Source organism: Strix aluco, chromosome 4 (genome assembly GCF_031877795.1).
Source record: "Strix aluco isolate bStrAlu1 chromosome 4, bStrAlu1.hap1, whole genome shotgun sequence".
Classification (NCBI taxonomy): Eukaryota; Metazoa; Chordata; class Aves; order Strigiformes; family Strigidae; genus Strix; species Strix aluco.
Window position 1 is genome coordinate 84,319,060 of NC_133934.1, and position 22,867 is coordinate 84,341,926.

The window sequence follows — 22,867 nt, forward strand, 5'->3', positions numbered from 1 at the left end:
AGCCTGGCTTTGGCACACGGAGGCGGTTTTGTACAGCAGCCAGCAGCTTGCTGCTGCCAGAATAGAAACTCATTTTGCAGTTGGACCTATATCGGGAGCTGAACACAGGTTTCCTTTCCGGGAGTGTGAGGACAGCGTGGTACCTGTCGTAACCCGTACGTGAGGGCCATCACTTTTCCTAAATAGGGGCACCTGCCTGGAACTCAGGGGGATTTGGTCCCTCCCCACCCCTGGGGCTGCTCCCCGGTTGGCTGGGGCCATGCTTCTGCAGGGAGGTTACTCAGGGCAGGGATCCTGGGGACTGCAAGCTGGGCATCCCCATCCCTGACACAGGAAGCGAGGGGATGCACCGCTGTCACTGTGACAGCCCTACTTTGCCCTGGGGACAAGGCTGCGTGGTGGGTAGAGACCATAGACCATTCTGGGCTGCAGCACTGGGGTCCGAAACACAGGTCTGAGGTGCCCGGCCTCAGTAGGACCCACATGCCTGGCACAGGGATGCAGAAGCAAAGCTCTCGTTACGGGGATGTGCATCTACAGCTGGTAATGCACAGAAAGAGAAATTAATCTCTTTATTAATATTGTCTGGTGTGTGGACAGGCCGTAGGAGGCATGCTACCAAGGACTGGAAGATGCAATAAAGTTATCATCACCCACATATTAAAAAATCATGTCAACTCTACATAAGATGTGGCAGTAATTCCACAGCAGTGACGCTAAAAACGCCCTTCCATTTTTTGGAGGGGACTCTACAGAGGCTTTCCTAGTTAGCCCTTGTGTTCCTCCCTCCTTTTGTGTGCATCTGAGCTGGAATAAAGAGATTTAACCCTGAGTAGCATGAGCACCTGTAGGCCCTCAGCCCGCCAAGCGCTGTGCCAGCCCACTGACCCCAGGAAATTTGGCAGCAAACCCTTCATCACGAACAAGCTCAGTTCGGTTGCTTTATTTCATTTCGATTTGCAAGATACAAAAAAAAAAAAAAAAAGCCTGGGACGGAGCTGGTGTGCACCGCGAGCCGCCTGGCATCCTCTCTGGCGCACAGTGGCTGCAGTGAGCCTTCATATGCACGTTCCTGAGTGGGATGAGGCAGGCAGGCAGCAGCACCGGGGCCATCCCCCCACCGGCTCACTGGTTGTAGTAGTAATCCTGGCCATACACGTCATAGCCATGCCCCTTGTAGTAGCCATACTCATCCTCATAGGCCCGGTAGCTGTCCCCGCGGGCATACTCGTCCTGCTCCCCGTAGCTGCCCTCCGTGGTGCCCTCATCCCCCCGGCCATGGCCCCCAGCTGTCACCTCGTACTCCCACTGCTCCCCGGCTGTGGTGGCATCTGTGGGTCCCCCATCTCCTGTGGTGGTCGCCTGGGACAGTCCTTCTTCGCCTGTGGTGCTGGCGACAGTGGTGGTGGCTTCAGTTTCCTCCTCCTCATCCTGTTCCTCTTCTCCCTCCTCTTCTTCTTCTTCCTCCTCCCCTTCCTCCTCCTCTGCCACCGTGGTGCCATTGCCGTGAGGTCCCTCTCCCCCCTCGGTGGTGTTGGTGCTTGTGCCATTGACACCATTCTCATTCTCGTCTATCTCTTCTTCCTCCTCCTCCTCCTCCTCCTCCTCCTCCTCCTCATTCTCATCACTGTCTTCATTTTCGGAGTCGCCCCCTTTGCCAGCCGCACCGTTCCTGACCCCCTTCAGGGGCCCTTGGCAGCCCTTGCCCTGGCGAGGGGAAAATAACATGGCATGAGTTGGGTGGCAGGAGGTTGCAGCTTTTTGGTGCCATGTGGCATGGGGCAGGCGTGGGCCCAGCTGAGAAGCCCCCCCTGCACCTTGCATGGCAAGGATGCCTTTTTGGGGTGCCCCTTCTGACCCTCCCACCAGGTTAATGCCCAGAGCTTGACCCAGCCGTGGACATCTTGCACAGCAGAGCTCCAAGTGGGGTGCAGGGCATCCCATGGGTGCAAGTGAGCATGCAGGGAATATCCCTCCCCTCCAGGGGTGCTCCCTGCCAGCCCCTGCCAAACCACACCTGCTGAGGTGATGCGACATCTCCTCCCAGCCTGCCCTGGCAGTCGCCAAGGGCTGCTCCAGCGGGGTGGCCAGCTGCCTCAGTGCTAGCATAGGATGGCTCCTGCAGGGACAGGGGGAGGACAGGGCAGGTCGTCAGCAGTGGGAGTACAGCACATCCCTCTCAGCAGCCAGGGGCGCATGCAGGATCCCCACGCATCATTTGGGCACTGCTCTGAGTTTCCTACTTTCCCAGGCGTCTTGCCCCAGGCTGAAATCGAGAAGCTGCAGCAGGGTAGCCCAAGCCATGCAGTTAAGCGGTGGTGGCTGGAGTCAGGTGTTCCCATTCTAGCTATGCATTTTGCTTTACGAAGCATCTGAAGGTTTGCTTTTGAAGTTACCCATTCCAGTTTCCAATAACCAAAGAAAGCCACAGGCGCATGAGGTGCAGACACACCACACCCCCGGTGGAGGGCCGGCAAGAGCTCAAAGCCAAGTGTCAGCCTGAACCCCACCAGCAATAAGCCATCAGCTTGGCCACGCACTGGAGCAGGTCTCACCACTAAAAAAGGCAATGAAAAACTCAAATGCAAAGCAGAGCCTGGAGGAACTGCTGAGAAACTGGCTGGGGCAGCTCACCCTGTCCCCAAGCTGGGAGGAGGATGAACCCAGCCACGGCAGGGAGGTGTGGGGTTGCTGCCATCCCTGCCCCAGGTAATCCCCGCTGCTCGCATGCCAAGACCAAGGAAGCTCACCCTGGTGTTTTGGGCCAACTCAGATGCTTAAAATATGGGCGCATCTGATGCCAGAGAAAACCCAAGCTGTTTTCCTCTCCACTGGAGGTGCCACCAAATTGCATGGTGCAGCTGGCTGTGCCGATGGGAGCCATACCCCCGTCATCTAGCAGCTGATCTAAGGGTGCTCTTTACATACCTATAACCGACCCTGGGGCCTTTCATCACGACCTTTCATCCAACCTTGGGGCCTTTCATTTTATCTTGCTGGCCACCCCCTGCCAGTGAAGGCACACAGCGTCCCTGCCCGGGAATGACCACTGCTCTGGTGCCCTTGAAATGAAAGGGGCAGCCCTGAACAGCAGCTGCATTCCTGTATATCACTTAATTTCTTCCTTGGGAATGAAATTCCCCCTTACTGTCAAAGTTATCTCTAGTGGATTGCAGTGGTAGGGGAGAACAACAGGCAGAAAGGGGCTAATTGCAGGGATGTGCCACAGCTGGCAGAGGTGCCTGGGGGACGGGGGCCACCCTGTGCTGCACCCCAGCCCCAGGTGGGCTTCCAGAGAGGGTTTTAAGACCAGATGCCCAGGCTTATGCTCCTGTTGAAAAGACCCCTGAAATTAGCATTCAAATCATTAAACACAAATTTTAAAAAATGTGATTAGATCTGCCAAATAGGCTTTCAAACATGGCAGATCCCTGTCTCAAAGCACCGGCGTGCCTGAGACCACTGGATTATTTTTGAGCATTTGCATCCGGTGAGGCACAAGCAACCTTTGTAATCCCTGGCATTTAATTTTGGACCTGGGTGACTCTCACAAATGCAGCGGTGCCCAAACTCATATTGACGCAGCAGACAGGAGCAGCGTTACCAGCTGGGCTGGTACAAACGTGCATTTCCCAATATAGCACCAGTTTGTGTCCCTCCACACGCACGTGTGCAGAGAGTAACTGTATTTTCCATAGCAATTTTATCAGCACGATGGGGGCAACGCACTTGAAAGGGAAAGGTGAGAGGAATGAATCCCTAACAGCATGTTTTGCCTTGTGGGTGACCCTCCCTGCTTCTGCCCTTTGGCCCATCCTGCTCCTTTCTGAGCCACTGAAAATGGAAACCCGGAAATTTTGTCTCAGGGTTGTTTGGTTCATTGCCCGCCCATCCTCTTTAAAAAAAGAAGAAAAAGGAAAAAATATACAAAAAATAATAAAATAAAGCCCAGAGTAGAAAATCCAGTTGCATCCAGAGTGCAAGGCTGCAGGCAGTCAGCAGCCACAGAGGCTGATGAGCAGAGACTACAAAACCAAAGAAAGTTCCCAAATTCCTGTATTTGTTTTGCAGGCTGCTGGTCTGCTCTACTCACCCCCGTTTCCTCCTCCTCCTCTGAGCCGTCCCCCTCTTCCTCTGAAGAGTCACTGCCCTAAAGAGAGGGAAAACCGAGCCATAGCTGGGCTGGCAGGTCCCCACTGGTGTCACAAGCACGATGATCTCAGCCCAGCCCTGCAGGCCAGTGTCAGATGGGGCACAGACTGTGCCCCTGTCTCATTTGGGCCAATATCTCTACATTTGGTGAGCTGTGAAGCATCAGCAAGTCCTCTGAAGAACCCACCTGGTACCGTCGCTGCAGGGGATGCACGTAGGCGTATCTGTACAGGTAATACCGGTGCCTGTTCTTGAACACCTACAGGGAGAAAAAAGGGGTAAATCCCATCAGTCTGGGGGCTTGGGTACAAGAGTGACCGAAATGTCCTCATCCTGAAGACCAGCGCCATGTGGGACTGGGCACAGGGTGGGGGGAGACCCTACCGCGTTCTCTTCCGAATCGTCTGACTTGGCTCGCCGCAGCCAGCTCTTGACCTGGGAGAAAAGCTGGATTGGCACACACCCCACATCAGCCCCGGCGAGGCTGGGGGGGCCCCCCCCTGCCCGGCACTCACCGAGAAGGCGCACGCCATCCCCACCAGGCACGCAAAGACCAGGGCAGTCCTCATGGCTGCTTTCTCTAGGAACAGCAAAACACGGCAAGGGCTTGCTTTTCAGCTAGAAAGCACCGTCACTACCCCAGACCAGGCAGGTGTTTGTGTCCACATGGGCAGGCGGGGAGAAGAAAGGCTGATCTCCAGCCACCTCTCGATGGGGTCACCCAACCCCTCCAGAGACCCGGGTTCCTTTTTGGGTTTTTTTTGACAGATCTGCCTCAATTTCCATGAATACATTTTGCTTTTGCAAGAAGCCACAAAATACCAGAAAAGCGAGTTTCACCTGGCAGCCGAAGCATTGCTTTCCCTGAGTGTGACTACTTGCTCCTGCTTCCCCATCAACTGTGAGTGCGTGGGGAAAACTGACCCCTGCCAGAGATGTGAGAGAAGCCGCCGGCAGGAGAGTTGCCCACTGCAGCCGCCCTCCCACAGCCCTGCAACCTGCTTGGGCTCTGCCCAGCAAGCAACGCCCCCAGGAATTACACCACAGGGAGTTTAACCTCATTGAGGAAAAATAAATAAGCAAACAAATAAATGAGTATAATCAGGTTCTACAGGCTGCCACTGACAAAAATAGCAGTGGCGAGGCACCAATAGAAGGAGCACCCCGTAGGCATATCCAGAGGGGAGGCTTGGCTCTGGGCAGGTCCCAGCTGCACCCTCCAAGCACCAAATCTCAGCCTGCCCTCCTCCATCCCAGATCCAGCAAGGAGCATGCCTAACTCTTCCCGCAGTGCTCCAGCCTCCCCCCAGTGAAGGACACTCCCGACATCCCCCCGGGCCCAGTCAGGCCCACTAATCTTCCTTTTTCCTACCCTTCCTCCAGCTAAACCCACCATCAGCTGTGCTGAGGTTTGGAGGGAGTTGTTATTATATTTATCTGCACTTGAAGTTTCCCCGTCTTCTTTTAACTCAGGCTAGAAAACAACTGGCCACAAGCTAGCTTCCCTGGCCACGCAGCGAGGGTCTGGATGCTCATCCCCTCCACCTGAGTGCTTCGTGAAGCCACAGACCCAGGAAAGAGCTAAAAGCAGCACCCAGCCCCACCAGCAAGTTGAGTCCTGCCATCCCCCTGCAAAAAGCAGACAGCAACGCACAACCCAGCTGGGAAAAGCAGCAGCAAGCTTACCCCACCACAGCACCCACGGCTACCCGCGGAGTCAGCCGGCACAGATTTCCTCCTGCTGCTGCCCCGCCGGGATTATAAGGTCTATTTTTGCCCCCCCCTCCCCTCCCCGAGTCAGTCGCCGCCCTGCCCAGAGTGACGCCAGTCCTCCGGCGTGCACCAGAAAACCCCCAAACTTCAACGCCGGCAGATTTGGTGCACAAACATAGCACCCCACGCCGCTGCCAAACCCGGGGAGGTTTGCACCACGCCGCTTAATTGAGGGTCTGGCCTCAGAGGAACGGTTGGGAGGCTGGAGGGTATAATAACACTCTGGGTTTAAATTAAAATAAATATTGGGAAATCTGTTCTCGGGGGGTGTCTACCTCCCTTTTTGGGAAATTCTGTCACTGTTTTCTCAAGAAGACAAAAAAGACCAACCTCAAAGGCCTGGCTTCACTGTCACTTGGGCAGAGTCGTTAGACAAAAATTGGCTAAATCCAACCAATTCCCTCTCCAGGCTGCCTGCAGAGGTGAAACGGGCCTTGGGAAGGGCAGGGAAAGAAAAGGGGACTCATATACAGGTGTCACCAGTTCCCCTGTGAGAGCTGTTTCTGCCACAGTGATGCTACAAAAGATGTGTCTGCTTCATATCTCATGCCCCCTGAACCACACAGACACATGCAGGGGCCAGCCTGGTCCCCTGCTCTCCAAAAACCAGGTATTCCCCAGCTGAAATCTGGCGGCTCTATACGTGTAACCGCCTGGGGGAAAAAAAAAATGCAAAAAAGCCACCCTCATGACCACCCAAAGCTTGGTGGGGACCTTGGTGGCAGGATATGGCCAGTGGTGGGAGCCCACCCCTCCTGCCCTGCGCCTGAGGGCAGGGGATGGGGGCACGCGAGCGCTGTGGCTGCCCCCCCGCACCCACCTCTGCAGAGACATCCTTTCTCCTTTCCCTATATTTATCATTTCCTGCCGGGATTTCAGCCGCCCAGCTCTCCAGTGCACTTCTCCTCCCTCTTTCCCAGATCTTTCTTGCCCCCTTGTTGCCCCTGGACGTGACACCGGGGTCGCAGCTGCTCAGGGGAATGACTCCTCGCAGAATGTGGCTTTGCTTTCCACAGTGGCAAGGAGAATTGTAAATCCCGCCTGATGCCTTCAGCCCTACAACCCTCAGAGAGGGAACGGTGGGGCTGGAAAATCCATGCCTTCCAGCAGGTCAATGATACGCAGGTTACCAGGGATAAAACTGTTATTTAGGGCAGATAAATCTGCTTTACGGTGGAAGACCTGAACACTCACATTTCTGCTCAAAACCGGGGGCTGTGCTTGCCTCACGCACATCCAGGGGAGACCAGTTTGAGTCTGAATTTGATTGGGAAACAAATGATTTCCAGTGAACCAAATTCCCAGGTTAGGACCAGAAAGACAAAGCTTTTGTTGTTGTTCTTTTGTCTTCTTGCTCAAACAGGTACGTGGTGAGGAGTTGCTGACAAAACGCCATGCAGATCGCATGTTTTTGGGGAAGGAGAGGTGCCTTGCAGCCCCCCAGGGGTCTGGCAGCTCTGGCAGCAAGGCAGGCTGTGCAAACCCCAGGGCTGCAGCTTCAAAGCCCCGTTGTGTCACTGCGAGGAGCCCTAATTACAAGGGAGGCCTGGAGCTGGCCGTGGCTTTCAGCTGGCGCCTCAGGCCAAGAAAACCCACACACAAAATAAAAAGAAAAGAAAAAAAAATTAAGAAAAAAAAAAAAAAAACAACCATGCAGTTTTCTGATGCCAGTGCAGCAGCCTCCAGAAAAGAGACACCAGCCAGTGTGGGGCTGGGGGGGCTACCCTGCTGAGGGGGGATGTGGGGGGCACAGAATCAAGACAGCCCCGTTTCCCACTGCCCCACACCATCATGGGCTGCCCTGCGCTTGACAGCAGTGAGCACGTGCCCAGCTTCAAGTCTAAATTTCATCAGGGCTGGGGAACAGAGAGTGCTGGTGGGAGGCGATTTTTAATGTAATTAAAGGGCTGCTGCTCCAGGCTGCTTAAAAAAAGAAAACTGACTATAAAAACACATATTTCACCCAAGATCCCTAAAAAGCACCAGGATAATTAATGTGTGCCCAAGTGCCTTGCACGGCCAGCACCTATGTTTAGCTCCTGGGCCAGAGAGCGGGTGCTGCCTGGGCAGGCCACTGGCAACAGCAACCTCACAGCACCACGCAGGGACACCAGCAGGGAAGCTGGCCAGACACATCCAAAATGTTTCCATTTAAAATAATAATAATAATAATAATAATAATAATAATAATAATAATAATAATAATAATAAAAACTTTAAAAAGCATCACATCTCAGGGTTGGAGCATCACTCTTTTAACAAAGTCACAGAATCATCTAGGTTGAAAAAGCCCTTGAAGCTCCTCCAGTCCAACCATGAACCTCACACTGACCGTTCCCAACTCCACCAGATCCCTCAGCGCTGGGTCAACCCGACTCTTCAACCCCTCCAGGGATGGGGACTCCCCCCCTGCCCTGGGCAGCCCATTCCAACGCCCAACAACCCCTTCTGGAAAGAAATACTCCCTAAGAGCCAGTCTATTTTGCCAAAAGCAGCATTTGGTATCTGTTAAAAGCGATCGCAGAATCTCACAGCTTCATGGAAATAATCTTGCCTTTGTAGATAAACAGTTAGAAACGAAACATGGAACAGCTCGCCTGCAAAAAGGGGATATGCCAGCAGGTGACAGCCCAAAAAATTTTTAAGAGGCAGGTTGAGATGACTAGTGTCGTCTAATAGTGTGACCAGCAGAAGTAGGGAGGTGATAGTCCCCCTGTGCTCTGCACTGGTGAGGCCACACCTGGAGTATTGTGTCCAGTTTTGGGCACCTCAATACGAGAGAGATCTCGAGGTGCTGGAGCGAGTGCAGAGGAGGGAAATGAAGCTGGGGAAGGGCCTGGAGAATAAATCCTGTGAGGAGAGATTGAGGGAGCTGGGACTGTTTAGTGTGAGGAGGAGAAGGCTGAGGGGAGACCTCATCACTCTCTACAGCTCCCTGGAAGGACATTGTAGAGAGGTTGGTGCTGGTCTCTTCTCACAGGTGATTAGTGACAGAACAAGAGGGAATGGCTTTAAACTGCAACAGGGGAGGTTCAGACTGGACATTAGGGAAAAATGTTTCCCAGAAAGAGTGGTCAGACAGTGGAATAGGCTGCCCAGGGAGGGGGTGGAGTCACCATCCCTGGATGTGTTTAAGGGTCGTTTGGATGAGATGTTGGGGGATGTGGTGTAGGGGAGAACTTTGTAGAGTAGGGCTGATGATGGTTGGACTCGATGATCCCAAGGGTCTTTTCCAACCTGAATGATTCTGGGATTCTATGATTCTATGACTAGGCAGGTGTGCAGCATGCAGCCCACATGTGCAAAGGTAGTGGTTTCCCCGCTGTGCTCCCATCATTTTTTTAACGTGTACAAGCACACCGCCGTGTTGCTCATTACACACGTTGGTGAGCAAGCTGGGGGTTAGGCAGGCAGCTTGCTCCCCAGGCCCTCCCTGGGCACATCACTGCCCTCGCACAGCAGATGATGACGAACCCCCCGGCAGCTTCTGCTGTGCCCAAGCCCCATCATCTGCCCCGTGTGCCAACGCTGCTGGGGTTTCCACCAGTCCCTGGCACCGGCAGTGGCACTGTGTATGGTTTTGATGTAATTACCTGAGCCCGTGGAGACCTCACGGTCAGAGCGTCCCTGTCTGGCGCAGGCTGACATGGTTTCTATGTCCAAATTTAATTATTATTTTTTCAGGGTGGGAAATGAGCAGAGCAGCATTCTCCCATCCTGCTTGGGTCCACTGCGAGGCCAAGGCTGCGGTCGGGGCTGCACCGTCCTATTTCCACGCCCTGAAGCTATTCTGGAAGGAAACCTCAGGGCCAAAAATAAATAAAGAAAACAAAACCAGATGGACACTGAGAATGGTGTGGAGAGGCCAAGGTGCTGCTGCAGCCAGGGAAAAGGGCACCCCTACCACACAGCATGGTGGCCAGGGCACCCCCAAAATGTGCATGGGGGTCACCAGAGGCAGAATTTGCCCCCGCTCCCACCTCTCCCCACGTGGTGGCAGGGACAGGAGTGTATGTGGCACAGCCATGGACTGGGGAGCAAAGTGAAGAGCAAGGAGATGGTGCACCAGCAACAGCATAAGAGATCCCTCCTTCATCCCCCTTACATGGCAGATGAGGGAGGTTTGTCCCCATGGAACAAACCCAAATGCAAACCAACATCAGCTGGGCACGTGGCTTGTTATTTTTTTGCAAGCAGTCGATTTTAGAATAAAAGGGGAGGGGAGAACACCTAAAATGCACCACATATCAACCTCAGTTATCAGTACACAACCTTTATGTATTGGCCCTCTGCAACTAAACATTCCATATAATTTTACTTCTTCTCTGAGGTGCGAAACCAGATAAAGGAAATTAATTCTATTGACACACCGGGCAATAAGTAGGTCTGTAACGCAAGCGCTTTGAGGCAGCCTGAACTCTGGGGAACAGAAACCCAGCAAATCACTGAGGCAAGGTCACAGCATTCTTACGACTCCCAGCACTCACCACCACCCAGGTCCTCCCGTGTTTGAGCAGCATCTGTATACCATATTTTCTCTGTTTTTTTGCTTGTTTTGGTTTTTTTTAGGAGGAAGAAACTGCACCAGCTAGAATAAGTTACCAGGACTGGTCCCACAGCAGTCTGCTGCCTCCATCCATGTGTAAGAGCCCTCAAACACAGCCACATGTCAGAAACAGGAGGAAAAAAACATATAACCCCCCAAAAAGGCCCCATTTTTGTGAGCGGAGCCAGCAGAGAGCCTGAGTTCATTACAGAGGTACCCACCGACAACCTGCACAACCGGCTGAGAAACTGAGCTCTCTGCCAAAGTCAAATCAGTGTCCCTGGATAGTCAGACACATGGATGGCATGGAGGTACCTCCCTGCCACTGCACACACTGCTCGAACCTGCAAAATCCCCTGCATTTGGGCTTAAAAAGTTGCTGTTTGCAGCAGAGGCAGAGCGCGCCGCATGTGCCGGCAGGAAACTGCTGCGCTCGCGTGGGTTATTTGTTATATTGTGTACACACAGGAGTTGCACACCACTTCTTGTATATGTATCCATATATACACAAGCACATGTCTGTTGCAACACTCAGGCACTCTTTGATTTCTGAAAAAGGCGGCTTTGGAAGTTTTCATGCTATAATGAACCTACTTTTTGCTCTGCAGGTGAAACAACTTTGGGTCTGGGACAAAAGAGGGCAGGTGCTGCCTCCACTCCCCAGTTGCAGGTTCAGCTCCTTTTTTCAGAAACATGATGCCTTCTGCTAAAAAAAACACCAGCTCTTTGCAGCTTTGTATTTCAGGGTGTGAAAACAGAAAAACCCAAACTGCAAACCACACGCTTACTCGGCAGCTTTAAGGTCTCCATATCAAGTTTGGAGGGAGACAGGGCAGGAGGATGCTAATACTTACACTTTACGTGCCATCCTGTGGTGCCCAACTCCTTGGGGCAGTTCTGGGGGGACCACAGAACTCCCAGGGCATGGCTGAGCTAGGGGCAGGAGGAGGGGAAGTTATTTGCCATTGTATGACGTTATTTGACAGTGTAGGACATTGCATAACAGTGAAGGGAGCTGGAAGAAAAATTTCCTTAGAGCATTTGAAAGGTTTGTAATATTTTGGGGTTTCACTGAGGTCAGAGGCTGTTTTCCCACGCCTGAGATACTTCTTTTGTTCGGATTGACGGCAGCGGCGATTCCGTCAAGGTTTTTCCTCCCCATTGAAAAGGGCAGAGAAACACAATCAAACTCTCCCAAGCCTCACCTCCTGCTTGGCGAGGAGCAGTTCCTGTCACAGACAAATCCATCACAGGGGGCACAGGAGAGACAATCCCATTGGATCGTTTCTTCCACAGATATTCCCATTTTGCTAAAGACAAGGGCCCAGGAGCCAGCCGTGGCGCTCAGCCCAGTGCTTGACTGTGCTGCCAAAAAAGCCTCTGCTGGACGGAGGGGTGCTCTGCGGGTCCTGGTGGTCTCTCTGTTCCTCCCACCAAAGCCAGGAAAATAAGGGGGTTGAAGAAATGCAGCTTGCATCCCGTGGCCACCCTAAGACCAGCAGCTGCAGTCGGGCTCAGTGCTGCTGCCTCCCACCGCTTCAGCCACACCAGCTATTTATTAAAAATAGATTTTTTGTTTCTTGGAAAGGACAAAAAAATAAACAAGGAACCTTTCTTTTAAGATGATGCAGACTTGTGTTTTCACAAATCCAAATGTGACCAAAAATATCTGCTTTAAACCCCAGTGCTGATTCCTGGGTAAATCACTGCATTCAGCCCTGGAGGCCACCCCCAAACGCCATGTGGGTGGATAAGAAAAGTGCATACATTGACATGGGCATTTTTTATCCTTTTGTAACCATCAGGCAAGCTGACCCTTACAACTTCATTGCACAGTCAGCCCAAAAGGGGATGCAGGAACACCTCAAGCAATAGCAGAGCCCACAGCCAACCTTCCCAGCTGCTTCAAAGCAAGGACAGGTAGCCTGGGAAGAATACAAAGAAATTTTCTGAGCAGTCAGGGATCACGTTAGGAAAGGTAAAGACCTAATAGAATTAAATCTGGGCAGGGATGTCAACGGCAACAAGAAAAGCTTCTATAAGTATGTCAAAGGGGAAATGTGGGCCCTGTCTGGAAAGAAAAGGGAGACCTGGTCACCTGGGATATGGAGAAGGCTGAGGGACTCAACAACATTTTGCCTCAGCTGTCACCAGCAAGGGCTCCAGCCACACTGTCCAAGTCACAGAAGGCAAAGGCAGGGACCGGGAGAAGGAAGAACCACCCACTGTAGGAGAAGATCAGGTTCAAGACCATCTGTGGAACGTGAAGGTGCACAAGACAGTGGGACCTGATGAGATGCATCCGTGGGTCCTGAGGGAACTGGCAGATGAAGTGGCCAAGCCACTGTCCATCATATTTGAGAAGTCGTGGCAGTCCAGTGGAGTTCCCGCTGACTGGAAAAGGGGAAACATAACCCCCATTTTTAAAAAGGAAGACCTGGGCAACTACAGGCCAGTCAGTCTCTCCTCTGTACCCAGAAAGGTCATGGAGCAGATCCTCCTGGGAACTATGCTAAGGTACATGGAAAATAAGGATAAGGAACTGGCTGGATGGTAGCCAATTGGGCAGCCTGGAGAAGAGAAGGCTCCGGGGAGACCTTCTAACAGCCTCCCAGTACTTAAGGGGGCTACAGGAAACTTGGGAGGGACTCTTTATCAGGGGGTGTAGGGATAGGATGAGGGGTAACAGTTTTAAAGTGAAAGAGGGGAGATTTAGATTAGATATGAGGAAGAAATTTGTTACTGTGAGGGTGGTGAGACACTGGAGCAGTTTGCCCAGAGAAGCTGTGGCTGCCCCCTCCCTGGAAGGGTTCAAGGCCAGGTTGGACAGGGCTTTGGGCAACCTGGGCTAGTGGAAGGTGTCCCTGCCCATGGTGGGGGTGTTGGAACTAGATGGTCTTTAAGGTTCCTTCCAACCCAAACCATTCTACGATGCTATGATTTTCCTGCCTGCCTGACAGCAGAGAGTGAGAGTGCTCCCCTTGGATGCTCACCATGCACAAGCACATGCTGCCAAAAACAAACACACAACTGCTGCTAAAAATGCCTTCAAATCCTCAAAGTGATCATCTTTTGGCCACGCTATCTCTGGCCATCCAAAACCTCATGTCGTGAAGCACTGCCTGCCACCAAGCCCCTCTGGATGGCAAGCAGGGTGGCCCTGTTCGCACACAGATGAACAGCATTTGATGGGGACAACCCAGTTCCACCCGTGTCCCCCCAAAACCTCCCCGTCCTCACAGACATGTGCTGCCAGGCGCTGGGCATGTCCCCGCACAGGGCCAACGCGAGCGGCTCCCTCCCTGTGGCCAGTCAGGTTTCCCCAGCGAAGGGCTGAGTTTCTCCCCCCTGTGATGCCCAGGAGGGACGGTTCCATGGGAACCCATCCCGGCAGGACCGGCAGGCCGCAGCCAGCTCTGGCACCATCTCCCCAGCTTTTGGGGAGCAGCCAGCCAGCGGGAGGCAAATTTGGGGCGTTGCTGGTGGGGACACGCATGCAAGTGCAGCACATCCCCATGGGAAGGCACATGAAGGGGACCAATGTGCAGGGGGAGCGCAGCCAGCCACCCCTCCAGCACAGGGTGCAGAGGGGTGCTGCATGCCCTGTTTGCAAGGCAACACGCCTTCCTGCTCAAACTAAAGTCAAATCAACCCAGTATTTCTCTCCGAGCATGAAACAAGAGGAGGACGAGCACACACCATCCCTTTTTGGGGGAGACGAAGGCGAGTGGCCCCCTCCCCAGCTATGCCATGCTGCCACTTGCCCAAGGACGAGGGCAGAGGGTCAGGCATGAACTGCAAGAAGCAGTCTCACAAAGCCGGTTTCATCCCACCCTTGCCACGTCTCTGCCATCCTGCTCATGGGCTGGGCTTACTGCAGAGCTCCGGGGCACCCCTTGCTTTCCTGGAGGGACCCACAAAAATCCTCCTGGTCCCCATCCCCAGCAGTTGTCCCCATGCCAACACCACCTCCAGTGGCCTCAGGGATCTGACCCAACCCCGTGGCAGAGGAGGCACCCAAAACCTCCCCACTGCCTGAGCGGCAGCACCACTTGCTGGACACGGGAGAGCTCACAGCAGCACCCTGCCCTGCGTCGCCACACAGAGGAGACAGCAAACACATCATTACTACAATTTTAAACCAAAGCGACAGCTGTCACGGAGCCCTTTTTGCACCTCTGGGTTGCAGCCAAACCTGTGCTTGCTGTCTTTCACCCCAGCGATGGGACTGCGCAGCAGCATTTTGGTACCCATGACCCTGACAGGCATCATCACCATCACAGCATCCCCAACTCCTCCTCGCGCAGCTAATGAAAGGGGTCCAAAAAATAAGGGGCAAGTCACAGCCAAGGTAGCCACTGTGAAGTGGGGACCAGTGGGGTGGAGGAGGTGAAAGGGAATGAAAGGGCTCAAACAGATGAATTTCTGATAATTATTAAGACTAAACTGTGATGGATGAAAGCTTTGCTTGTGCCTTGCTTTGTTAGTTTCAAAGCTTTGCTTGTGTTTTGCTTCATTTGTTTTAAGGACTCCTGACTCCTCAACTGCTTCCTTAGGTCCCTTTGTTTAGGTAAGATTGAAATGCTCGTCAGGCTCCCTATGTAAATCACTGGGAGCAGACTCAAGGCCTTCAGTGGACACTCGGGCAACCCCTAGAATGGGAAAACTAAGAAAAGGGGGAGCTCAAACAGAGAGACACGGAGACCCTGTTATAGGGAGGATGATTCTGCTGATTTAGGAAGGAGGCACCTGGACTTTACTGCACAGCACATGCTCTGGAAAGAAGGTCAGCTAGCGAACACCATGAAGAAGACTGCTTACAACTTCCCTCGACCACCGAAGCCCCTCACCCTATTTCCACTATGCATGCTCGGAGTATGTAAATGAATTCTGGGAACTCATTATCATAAGACACCCCTTTCCAGGAAATCTAATGAATATGTATGATTTGTGTGTATAGAAACTGATGTTCCTTGCTAGTTCGGGGGAGCCCTTATGGTGGAGAATCCCCAGGGCGACCCCAGCACTGCTAATAAAGAATACCTGCTGAACAGGAAAAAAACTTTACTGTTGAGTCAATGTCTTTGTTTCAGAGGCAGAGTCAGGAAAGAGGCTCATTCCCAGGGCAGTGGCATGGGGAAGCTGCACATTTCAGAGCTGATCTCATGCAGAAGTAGAAAAAGCTTACACAGGGTGGAAATTAAAACATATACTCTACTAAAAGCTGTTCAGCTCCCAGCTTTTGTAGTGGTCTAAAGAATCTGCAAATTAAGTGCAGTTTTGCTATAAGGAGTAAAAAATTATTCTGTTTTTTTCCTGGTTCTGAATTCAGTATTGCATTGCCCAGCAATGACACCGCTGACCCAAGGCAACTGAAAGGCACGCACCCACTCAGAATCCCAGAATCATCTCGGTTGGAAAAGACCTTGAAGATCATCTAGTCCAACCACGAACCTCACACCAACGCTCATGCTGACCCCTTGGAGACTGTGCCCTGCAGAGCCACAAACCCATGCTACGCAACAGCCCACAGCTTCCTCCACCAGCATCGACACCCACGTGCTGTACAGCTCATCATACACACATGAACGGGTGGGAAGCATCTGGATGGGATTTTAAACAAATAACGTGTGATTGACTTGCTTACTGGTAGGAGGGGAAAAAAAAAAAAAAAAAGAGGCTTTACCCATGATGTACCAGCTCATGATGAACCCTTTTCCCCCACTCACCTGTGTCTCTGCTGCAGGGGACCTGGCGCCAGAGGCCACTGAGGGCATCCAGAGCCAGTGGTCCAGGAGAGTCCCCGTGCCCTGGGGCACCTCCTTCTCAGCCTCTCAGGAGGAGCAGAATCCTGGCTTGCATTGCAGCAAGTGATAGCCATGATATAGCAAAGTCCCAGGCCCAGCTCATAGGGGCCATTAGCTTTTCCACCCACCCCACTGCAGGGTCACCCAGGGGCAGGGCTGGCCCTTGGGGAGCCCAGAAATACGGGGGGTGGGAACACCCCTCAGCCTCTGCTTTCCCCCTCACCCCAGCACGCTGCAGCTCCCCATGCAAACAGCCTGCTCTTTGCTCCCCACTCGCTCCAGTCTGACCCCAAATCACAGCACCCAGCTCCCCAGGGAGAAAACCAGCAACACCTCAAAGCATACCACCGTGGAGTTTGATGGTTTTAATCGTAATTAAAGAAATCAACAAGGTACATTTCAGATTTGAAATACAAGTGCAAAAAGGATACAATATAATGTTTTCTGTACATTTCTTACAAAATATTACATACATCCCATCCTGAAGTGGTACTTCACACACCGCTGAGCCCACACACCATGTGTGCACACCAGCTGTAGCCTTTCCTCCTTATGTGCAGGACGTGGAGCTAACGGAAAGCTCTGTCTGGAGTCTGGGCAGAGGCTTTTAGGGCAGTGGCAGGTAAATACAAGGGGTGAAGGCAGGGACCTTTCTGCCCAGCATGCCCAGATGCAGCTCCTGGAGTGCAGTGTGCCCTTGTGGCAAGCAGGCAGCATCACCCTGCAGCACTCCCAGCTCTCCGTTGCTCGCCAGTTTGGCATAGGAAATGGCTTTTCTCTCTGTGGTTTGGCCTTTTCCCTGTGTCTGGCATCACCTCCCGCTTTGCACCCTGTGTAGCATGCCCAGGTCAAGCCCTGGTGAACCCGCCTCCATTTTATCCACAGCATCTTCTCAGAAACAAATCAACCAGGCTATATAGCAAATAAATTAAACCCCTCCTCCCCCCCTGTACCCCCCAGCACCAATGAGGCTTTGGGGCACGCATCAGTACCCGTCCTGGCAGTCATTGTCATCATAGTCAGCAGCAGGCTTGTTGCGGTAGGCGCCCGGCCGCCGTTTGTGGCTCTCCAGGCTCTGGGGAGAGCTGTCATCCCCGTGGCTGCTGGACTCACGGGTGGCGTCCTCCTGGGAGTGGCTCTCTTCATTGTCATCATCCTCCTCCTCCTCCTGGGACTTGCTGTTGTTGCTCTCTGTGGAGCTGCTGTCCTCGCCTGCATTGTCCTCTTGGCTGCCATCATCCTCCGGGGATGCGTTCTGGCTCTCGGCTGATGTGCTCAGCGTGTCCTCATCAGGGCTGGAGTCATTCTCGTCCTCCTTTGACTCCTCTACGGTGTCCTCTGTGGACTGGCTCTGCTCACCATCATCTTCCCCAGACTTGCTCTGGTCACCCTCATCTTCCCCGGACTCACTGTCGGGCACGGACAGTGCACTCTTGTCCTCAGCAGACTCCTGATCCTCCTTCTGTCCTTCCTGGGACCGGCTGCCACTGCGCTCACTCGACGTGCTCACCGCCTCCTGGGAGATGTCCTCCGGGGACTCCCCCAGCTCTTCGTCTGACTGCTCGGCGGTGCCCTCCCTGGACCTGCTGCCCTCATCCTCGCTGGAGGGGCTGTCATCCCCATCCCTGTCCTCTCCAGAGTGGCTGGTGCTGTTTTCCTCTGACTGGCTGGCGACAGGCTCTTCCGACTGACTGTTGTCCTCGGTGGATGGACTGTCTTCTCCTGAGTCAGGGGACTCGCTGTCACCCTCATCCCAGTGGTACGAGTCAGCCCCTCGGCCACTCTCTCGGCTGCTCCCTGGGGCACGGGGGCCAGCACGGCGCCCCTTGTAGCTGCTGCCCGGACCATCAAAGACAGAGGGGTCATCTCCCTGCATGGCTTCATCCTCAAAGTCGTAGCTCTCCTCCTCCTGGCTGCTGCTGCTGCTGCCTCCCTGCCTGTAGGTCCGCTCGTACCGGCTGCCAAGGTAGTTCCTGTACCGCCGGTGGTCTGCCCCGATGCTCTCGCTGCTGCTGCTGCTGCTGTCACCGTGCCTTCTGCCAGCCCCAGCATCCTCACGGCCAGCATCGCCACCGTGTTCGCCTGCCCTGTCGGCACCAGCCACGTAAGTAGGACCTTCGCCCCCCTCCTCTTCCCTGTTCTCATCAAAGGTGTCATCCCCACTGTCGTCCTCCTCGTCCAGGAGCCCACCAGTGTGGGAGGGAAGCCCACTGACCCCGGTGCCGTGGTGCTCTCTGTTGTCACCATCATCAGCATCACGTGCATCCTCCTCCTGTGGAGGTGACAAACAGAGAAGAAAGCAAAGGCTTGCAGGTCACAGGCACTATCGACACAGCTCGCCATGCAGGCCAAGACTGACACCAGATTTGGGGCTAAGCGTGCCTTCCTGGCAGAGAAAAACACCCCTCTCCACTCACTCACCAGGAAACCAAGGCTGTTCCACAGGCTTGCATCCTCGTGGTCCACCCAGTTCAGGTCCTGAGCCTGCCCAACTCTGCCTCCCTTGTCTCGGCCACCGTGCTCACCCAGCTCCTCACCCACGATATTTCCACCCGCCGGGTCCCCAGTAAGGGCATTATCCCCCTTCTCAGCACTGGCAGAAGGATGTCTGCCATCTCCACCACCCAGGAGGTTGCCCAGCTTGTTGATGTCATCTTTGCTTGCTGTGTCCTGGAGGCAAAACATGACAGAGTGCTTTGGTTATTAAACACCACAATGCGTTTACTGCTACTGCTGCTGCTGCGGGATGATAAATCACTCCTAAGCCATGCAAGTGCTCAAGCCCTTTTTCATTGCTCACACCTCAGCCCTTCAGTTGTTTCTGCTGATGAAAAAAAACCCAACAGCCACCAATAAAAGGGCAACCCAGAAAAGTCCAAACCATGATGGTTCAGAGCACAGAAACTCCTTTTTCAGGACTGACGCAGCAGAATGCATCAGGTGAACTGGGAATGCGCACAGGAAGGCATGGTGAAATGAGGTGAAACCAACCCAGCTTGAGAAGACTGAGGAGACAGGCAAAGCTCAAAGACCTGCAGAAGGGGCAGCTCTTCCCCCAGGTGCCTGGTCCAAGGATGCTTGCCTGGGGCTGGCTCCCCATCCCAGACTTGCCCCACGAGCAGTGGGACTGGGGCATCCCTTGGCTTACCTCCTGCTGGGCGCTGCGGTGGGGACGGGCAGGCTGGTGGCCAGGCACCTAAACATATCCAGGAGACATTTGATCAGTGATCAGTGCACCTTGGAGGGGCAAAACCACCGGGGGCTTGGGGTTTGAGTACCTGTCCAGTGGGTACTTACAGGGTGAGCACGGGCTACGGCCCAGAGGAGCAGCACCAGGAACGCAGCCCTCATGTTGGTTGTGGTCCCTGCAGCTGCAACGGGGGGGAAAGTATTTGCACACTAGAACAAAGCATTTGCGTGTGCCCCTGACTGTAACTGGGTCCCACAAAGCCCTTCCAACCGATACAGCCTTGCTGTCCCGGCACGTGACGCTCACCCCGGCAGGTCATCAAACAAGCCAAGGATTTGTCCTCGTGCCGCCTCCTGGCATCTCCTGTGCAGCAACTTCCCTTTAGTTTGGGACTTGAAATACCTGGCCATGTTCTTGCAGATTTTTTGTCTAAGCATCATTAAAGATCAGGAAAGGTTTTCCATATTCCCTGTTCCCACAGTAGCCACCCAGCCGAGCTCAGCAGCTGTGAGGGGAGCTGGCACCACAGGTGAGCAGTGCCACGAGACCGCGGGCTGCAGAGCTGTGCCTCCCACCCAGTGTGGTCCCCACAGCCCCATAAAACCTCCTGCTGCCCCAAAGTGGAGCACCCCAGTAAGATAACCCCACAGAGAGCTGCATCCCCAGTGGCCACTGGGTCCATCCGGCATCCCAGCCGTACCGCTGCCTGAGCAGGCAGGTAAAGCGCTGAGGGATCTGGTGGAGTTGCGAACTGTCAATGTTAAGTTAAGGGTTGGACTAGGTGATCTTCAAGGTCTTTTCCAACTGAGATGATTCTGTGATTCTGTAAAGCAGCAGGGGGGCTTTACTCCAGCTCTGCTCTCATTTTCCAAGTCCCTTCAGCAGCCCAGCACCGCATCCCCACGGGGCACACTAACTGTACTGCGCATCGCCCTGCACCTGAAACGTGCTGGAGCAAAGAGACATGCTCCTAATTTCTTCCCTTACGAAGCAATATCTACATCCCAGCTTACAAGTCTCTCCTGTTTTTTATCAAAACTTGCAAGGAGATCTACAACCCCTGCCCCCAAACATTGCCATTCGCACTCCAGGCAATGCCAAAGCAACCCAAAGAAACCAAAACCTTTACCTTGAGGCGTGGTGCGAGCCGGCGTCTCCTCCGGTGCTGGGGATGAGACAAGCTGGCTGCCTGTGTGGAAATGCCCCGAGCTGTGTGCCCTGGCGTGGCCGTGTGGGCATTTAACCGCTGCCTGGTGCCGGCCCCGGGCAGGGGGCAGCCAATGGCACCGGCGGGCACCGCTGCTGCGCGCGGAGGTGTCACCGGGAACTGGCCTCCCACGCTTCCGCCGGGACGCCGGCCCTAAAAAAGCTCCTTGTGGTTGCAGGATGATGAGACGGGCTGGCAGTTAATGACCGACTGCACTGGCCCTGTGTTTTGACTGCTAAATTTATTCCGTTCACACACTTCCCGCCTTGACACACACAAACAACTATGGTGTCACCCACGCCAAGCACCGGACCCCATCCTGGGGATAGCATCCTCCTAACATGGGCACTTGGGAGTGGCGTTTGCCCCCCGCCACGAGCCAAGGTGCTGAAACCCACGTGGGACCATTCCCCTGCTGGGACTCAGCCTTCCCCTGCGCCTTGGGGCAGGAGCACAAAATGTGGTGCTAGAAGGAGAGGACATGCCTATTTTCATGCCTACACATGCGTTCACGCAAGGGAGAAAGGAAATACTAAATGGAGGTGCGCAGGGAGGGTCCCACCCCCTGCATGGAGAGGGTGTAGCACCCCCAGTGCTTCTTCCAGCTGCCGGCCCCAGGATGAAAACAAATCTCTGGAAAACAAGACATGCACGTGTGTATGGGTGCGTATATGCATGGGCATTTACATGCAATTACATGTATGAATACACACACACACGCACAATCACAGAATTCACCACATATACCCCAGGGTGTCCTGGTGTAGCGTGGATCACCTCCTCCAAACAGTGCAGTAAGCCAGCAGTGCAGACAGCCCCTACTCGCTCACGGATAACATGAGAGTGAGTTTGCAAACCTCTACGTGCACACACATGTGCACACCCTGACACATCTCTGCCCAGGAGGTTTAGGACAGGACCAGCGTGCCCCAGCCCTACACCCAGCTTTTCCCTCTGCCCCAGCCTGGGTGGAAGGAGAGTGACTTCCTTGCCTGTATTTGGCTGTTGCTAAATCCTCCATGCCCGCAACACCCCCTCTCTGCTAATAAAAGCACCCCGCAAGTGCAAATAGGTTGCGTTGAAGTAGGAAACATGTCTGGGCTCTGCAAGCCAGGTTCTCCCTGCACCCAAGCCGCAGGTGATGGGCACAGCCAGGGGGAGAGGGGGCCAGGAGGAGAATGCCTATGGGTGTTTTATTGGGTGGGGAAGCGTAAATGACAGCGTCGATGCTCTGTGAGGAGCGTTTGCACGTCCTTCCCTGCGGGGAGGAGGTGTTTCTGCTGCCCTGGGTAGAAGAAAGAGTCTTTCAGACAGCAGAGACCCACTCTGGGGCTGCCACAGCAGGGGAAGCCCATGAAACAAGGTTCACCTTCAGCAAGGTTTCAAAAGGCTTCAAAAGCCTTCAAAAGGCTTCTGGGCTGCCCTGCTGTAAAGCCCTGGCAAGCCAGTCCCCTGTAACAGCCCCTTGGTACAGGGACCCAATTTCCCAAGGTGGGGGCACGGCCCAGGGGACACGTGAAGGGTTGCAGGTTCACAGGGATTCACAGGACATGCTGGCGCTGCAAAACAAGTGACTGAAGGAAACCTGAGGAGAGTCAGGACTGAGACAGGGCTTTGTAAACTGCAGATTATCTGACTTTGCCTGGGATGTATCATCCACAGACAACAGCATCCAGAAAGCATCCCCCATGCTGTGACAGCACCACAGCTCGACAGAACATCTTGGGAAACCAGACATGTCAGTCTGCTGTTGTGGATGCCTGCTTAATGTCATCCTCCAAAATGTCCTGCCTTTTTCCCCCATCACTACTCGCCAGGGGACCTTGTGTGTCTCCCCGGTGAGGACCATGCAAAGACCATGCAGGTGCCAAGTGAGATGAGCATCTTTTTTTCTCCTTCCTCCTGGCCCCCATGCAGGAAGGCGCCAGTGCTGCCCTGGCCCCACTGCTCTCCCCACAGCCCCTTGGCTTCAAGACGGGCACCATGAAGCTGCTCGTCTCATGCACACACACACCCCTTCAGCAGATGTTTTCCCTCTTCTTCCCGACCCCTGCCACAGATACCGTGGGATGTATTTTCCTCTCGACCTGAGACAAAATTATACCCCTGTCCCCAGCCAGATATGAGTTCACATTGTCAACCTTTTTTAGGCACCTCCAACAATTACCATGCTTTGTTGGTTTTTTTTTTAC

General features: G+C 53.8%; 3 protein-coding genes across 3 annotated transcripts; all 3 read right to left on the reverse strand.

Annotated features, from left to right (window-relative positions):
• Positions 1-898: 898 nt before the first annotated feature.
• IBSP (integrin binding sialoprotein) lies at positions 899-4,721 on the reverse strand. Its single transcript, XM_074823856.1, has 6 exons — positions 4,668-4,721; positions 4,537-4,587; positions 4,340-4,411; positions 4,094-4,150; positions 2,018-2,119; positions 899-1,701 (listed from the first exon to the last, which is right to left on the reverse strand). Exons 1-6 carry the CDS (start codon positions 4,719-4,721, stop codon positions 1,126-1,128), a joined length of 912 nt encoding a protein of 303 aa, XP_074679957.1. The 3' UTR covers positions 899-1,125.
• Positions 4,722-17,263: 12,542 nt separating this feature from the next.
• LOC141923196 (uncharacterized) lies at positions 17,264-20,611 on the reverse strand. The gene is made up of 5 exons (XM_074823849.1): positions 20,598-20,611; positions 19,576-19,649; positions 19,427-19,474; positions 18,700-18,948; positions 17,264-18,550 (listed from the first exon to the last, which is right to left on the reverse strand). The coding sequence occupies exons 2-5, from the start codon at positions 19,627-19,629 to the stop codon at positions 17,264-17,266; spliced, it is 1,638 nt and encodes a 545-aa protein (XP_074679950.1). The 5' UTR covers positions 19,630-19,649; positions 20,598-20,611.
• On the reverse strand, positions 20,313-21,696 carry LOC141922157 (uncharacterized). The gene is given in 5 exon segments (XM_074821292.1): positions 20,313-20,417; positions 20,598-20,815; positions 20,818-21,028; positions 21,030-21,141; positions 21,668-21,696. Coding segments are annotated over 5 exon segments (675 nt in total).
• Positions 21,697-22,867: the final 1,171 nt, after the last annotated feature.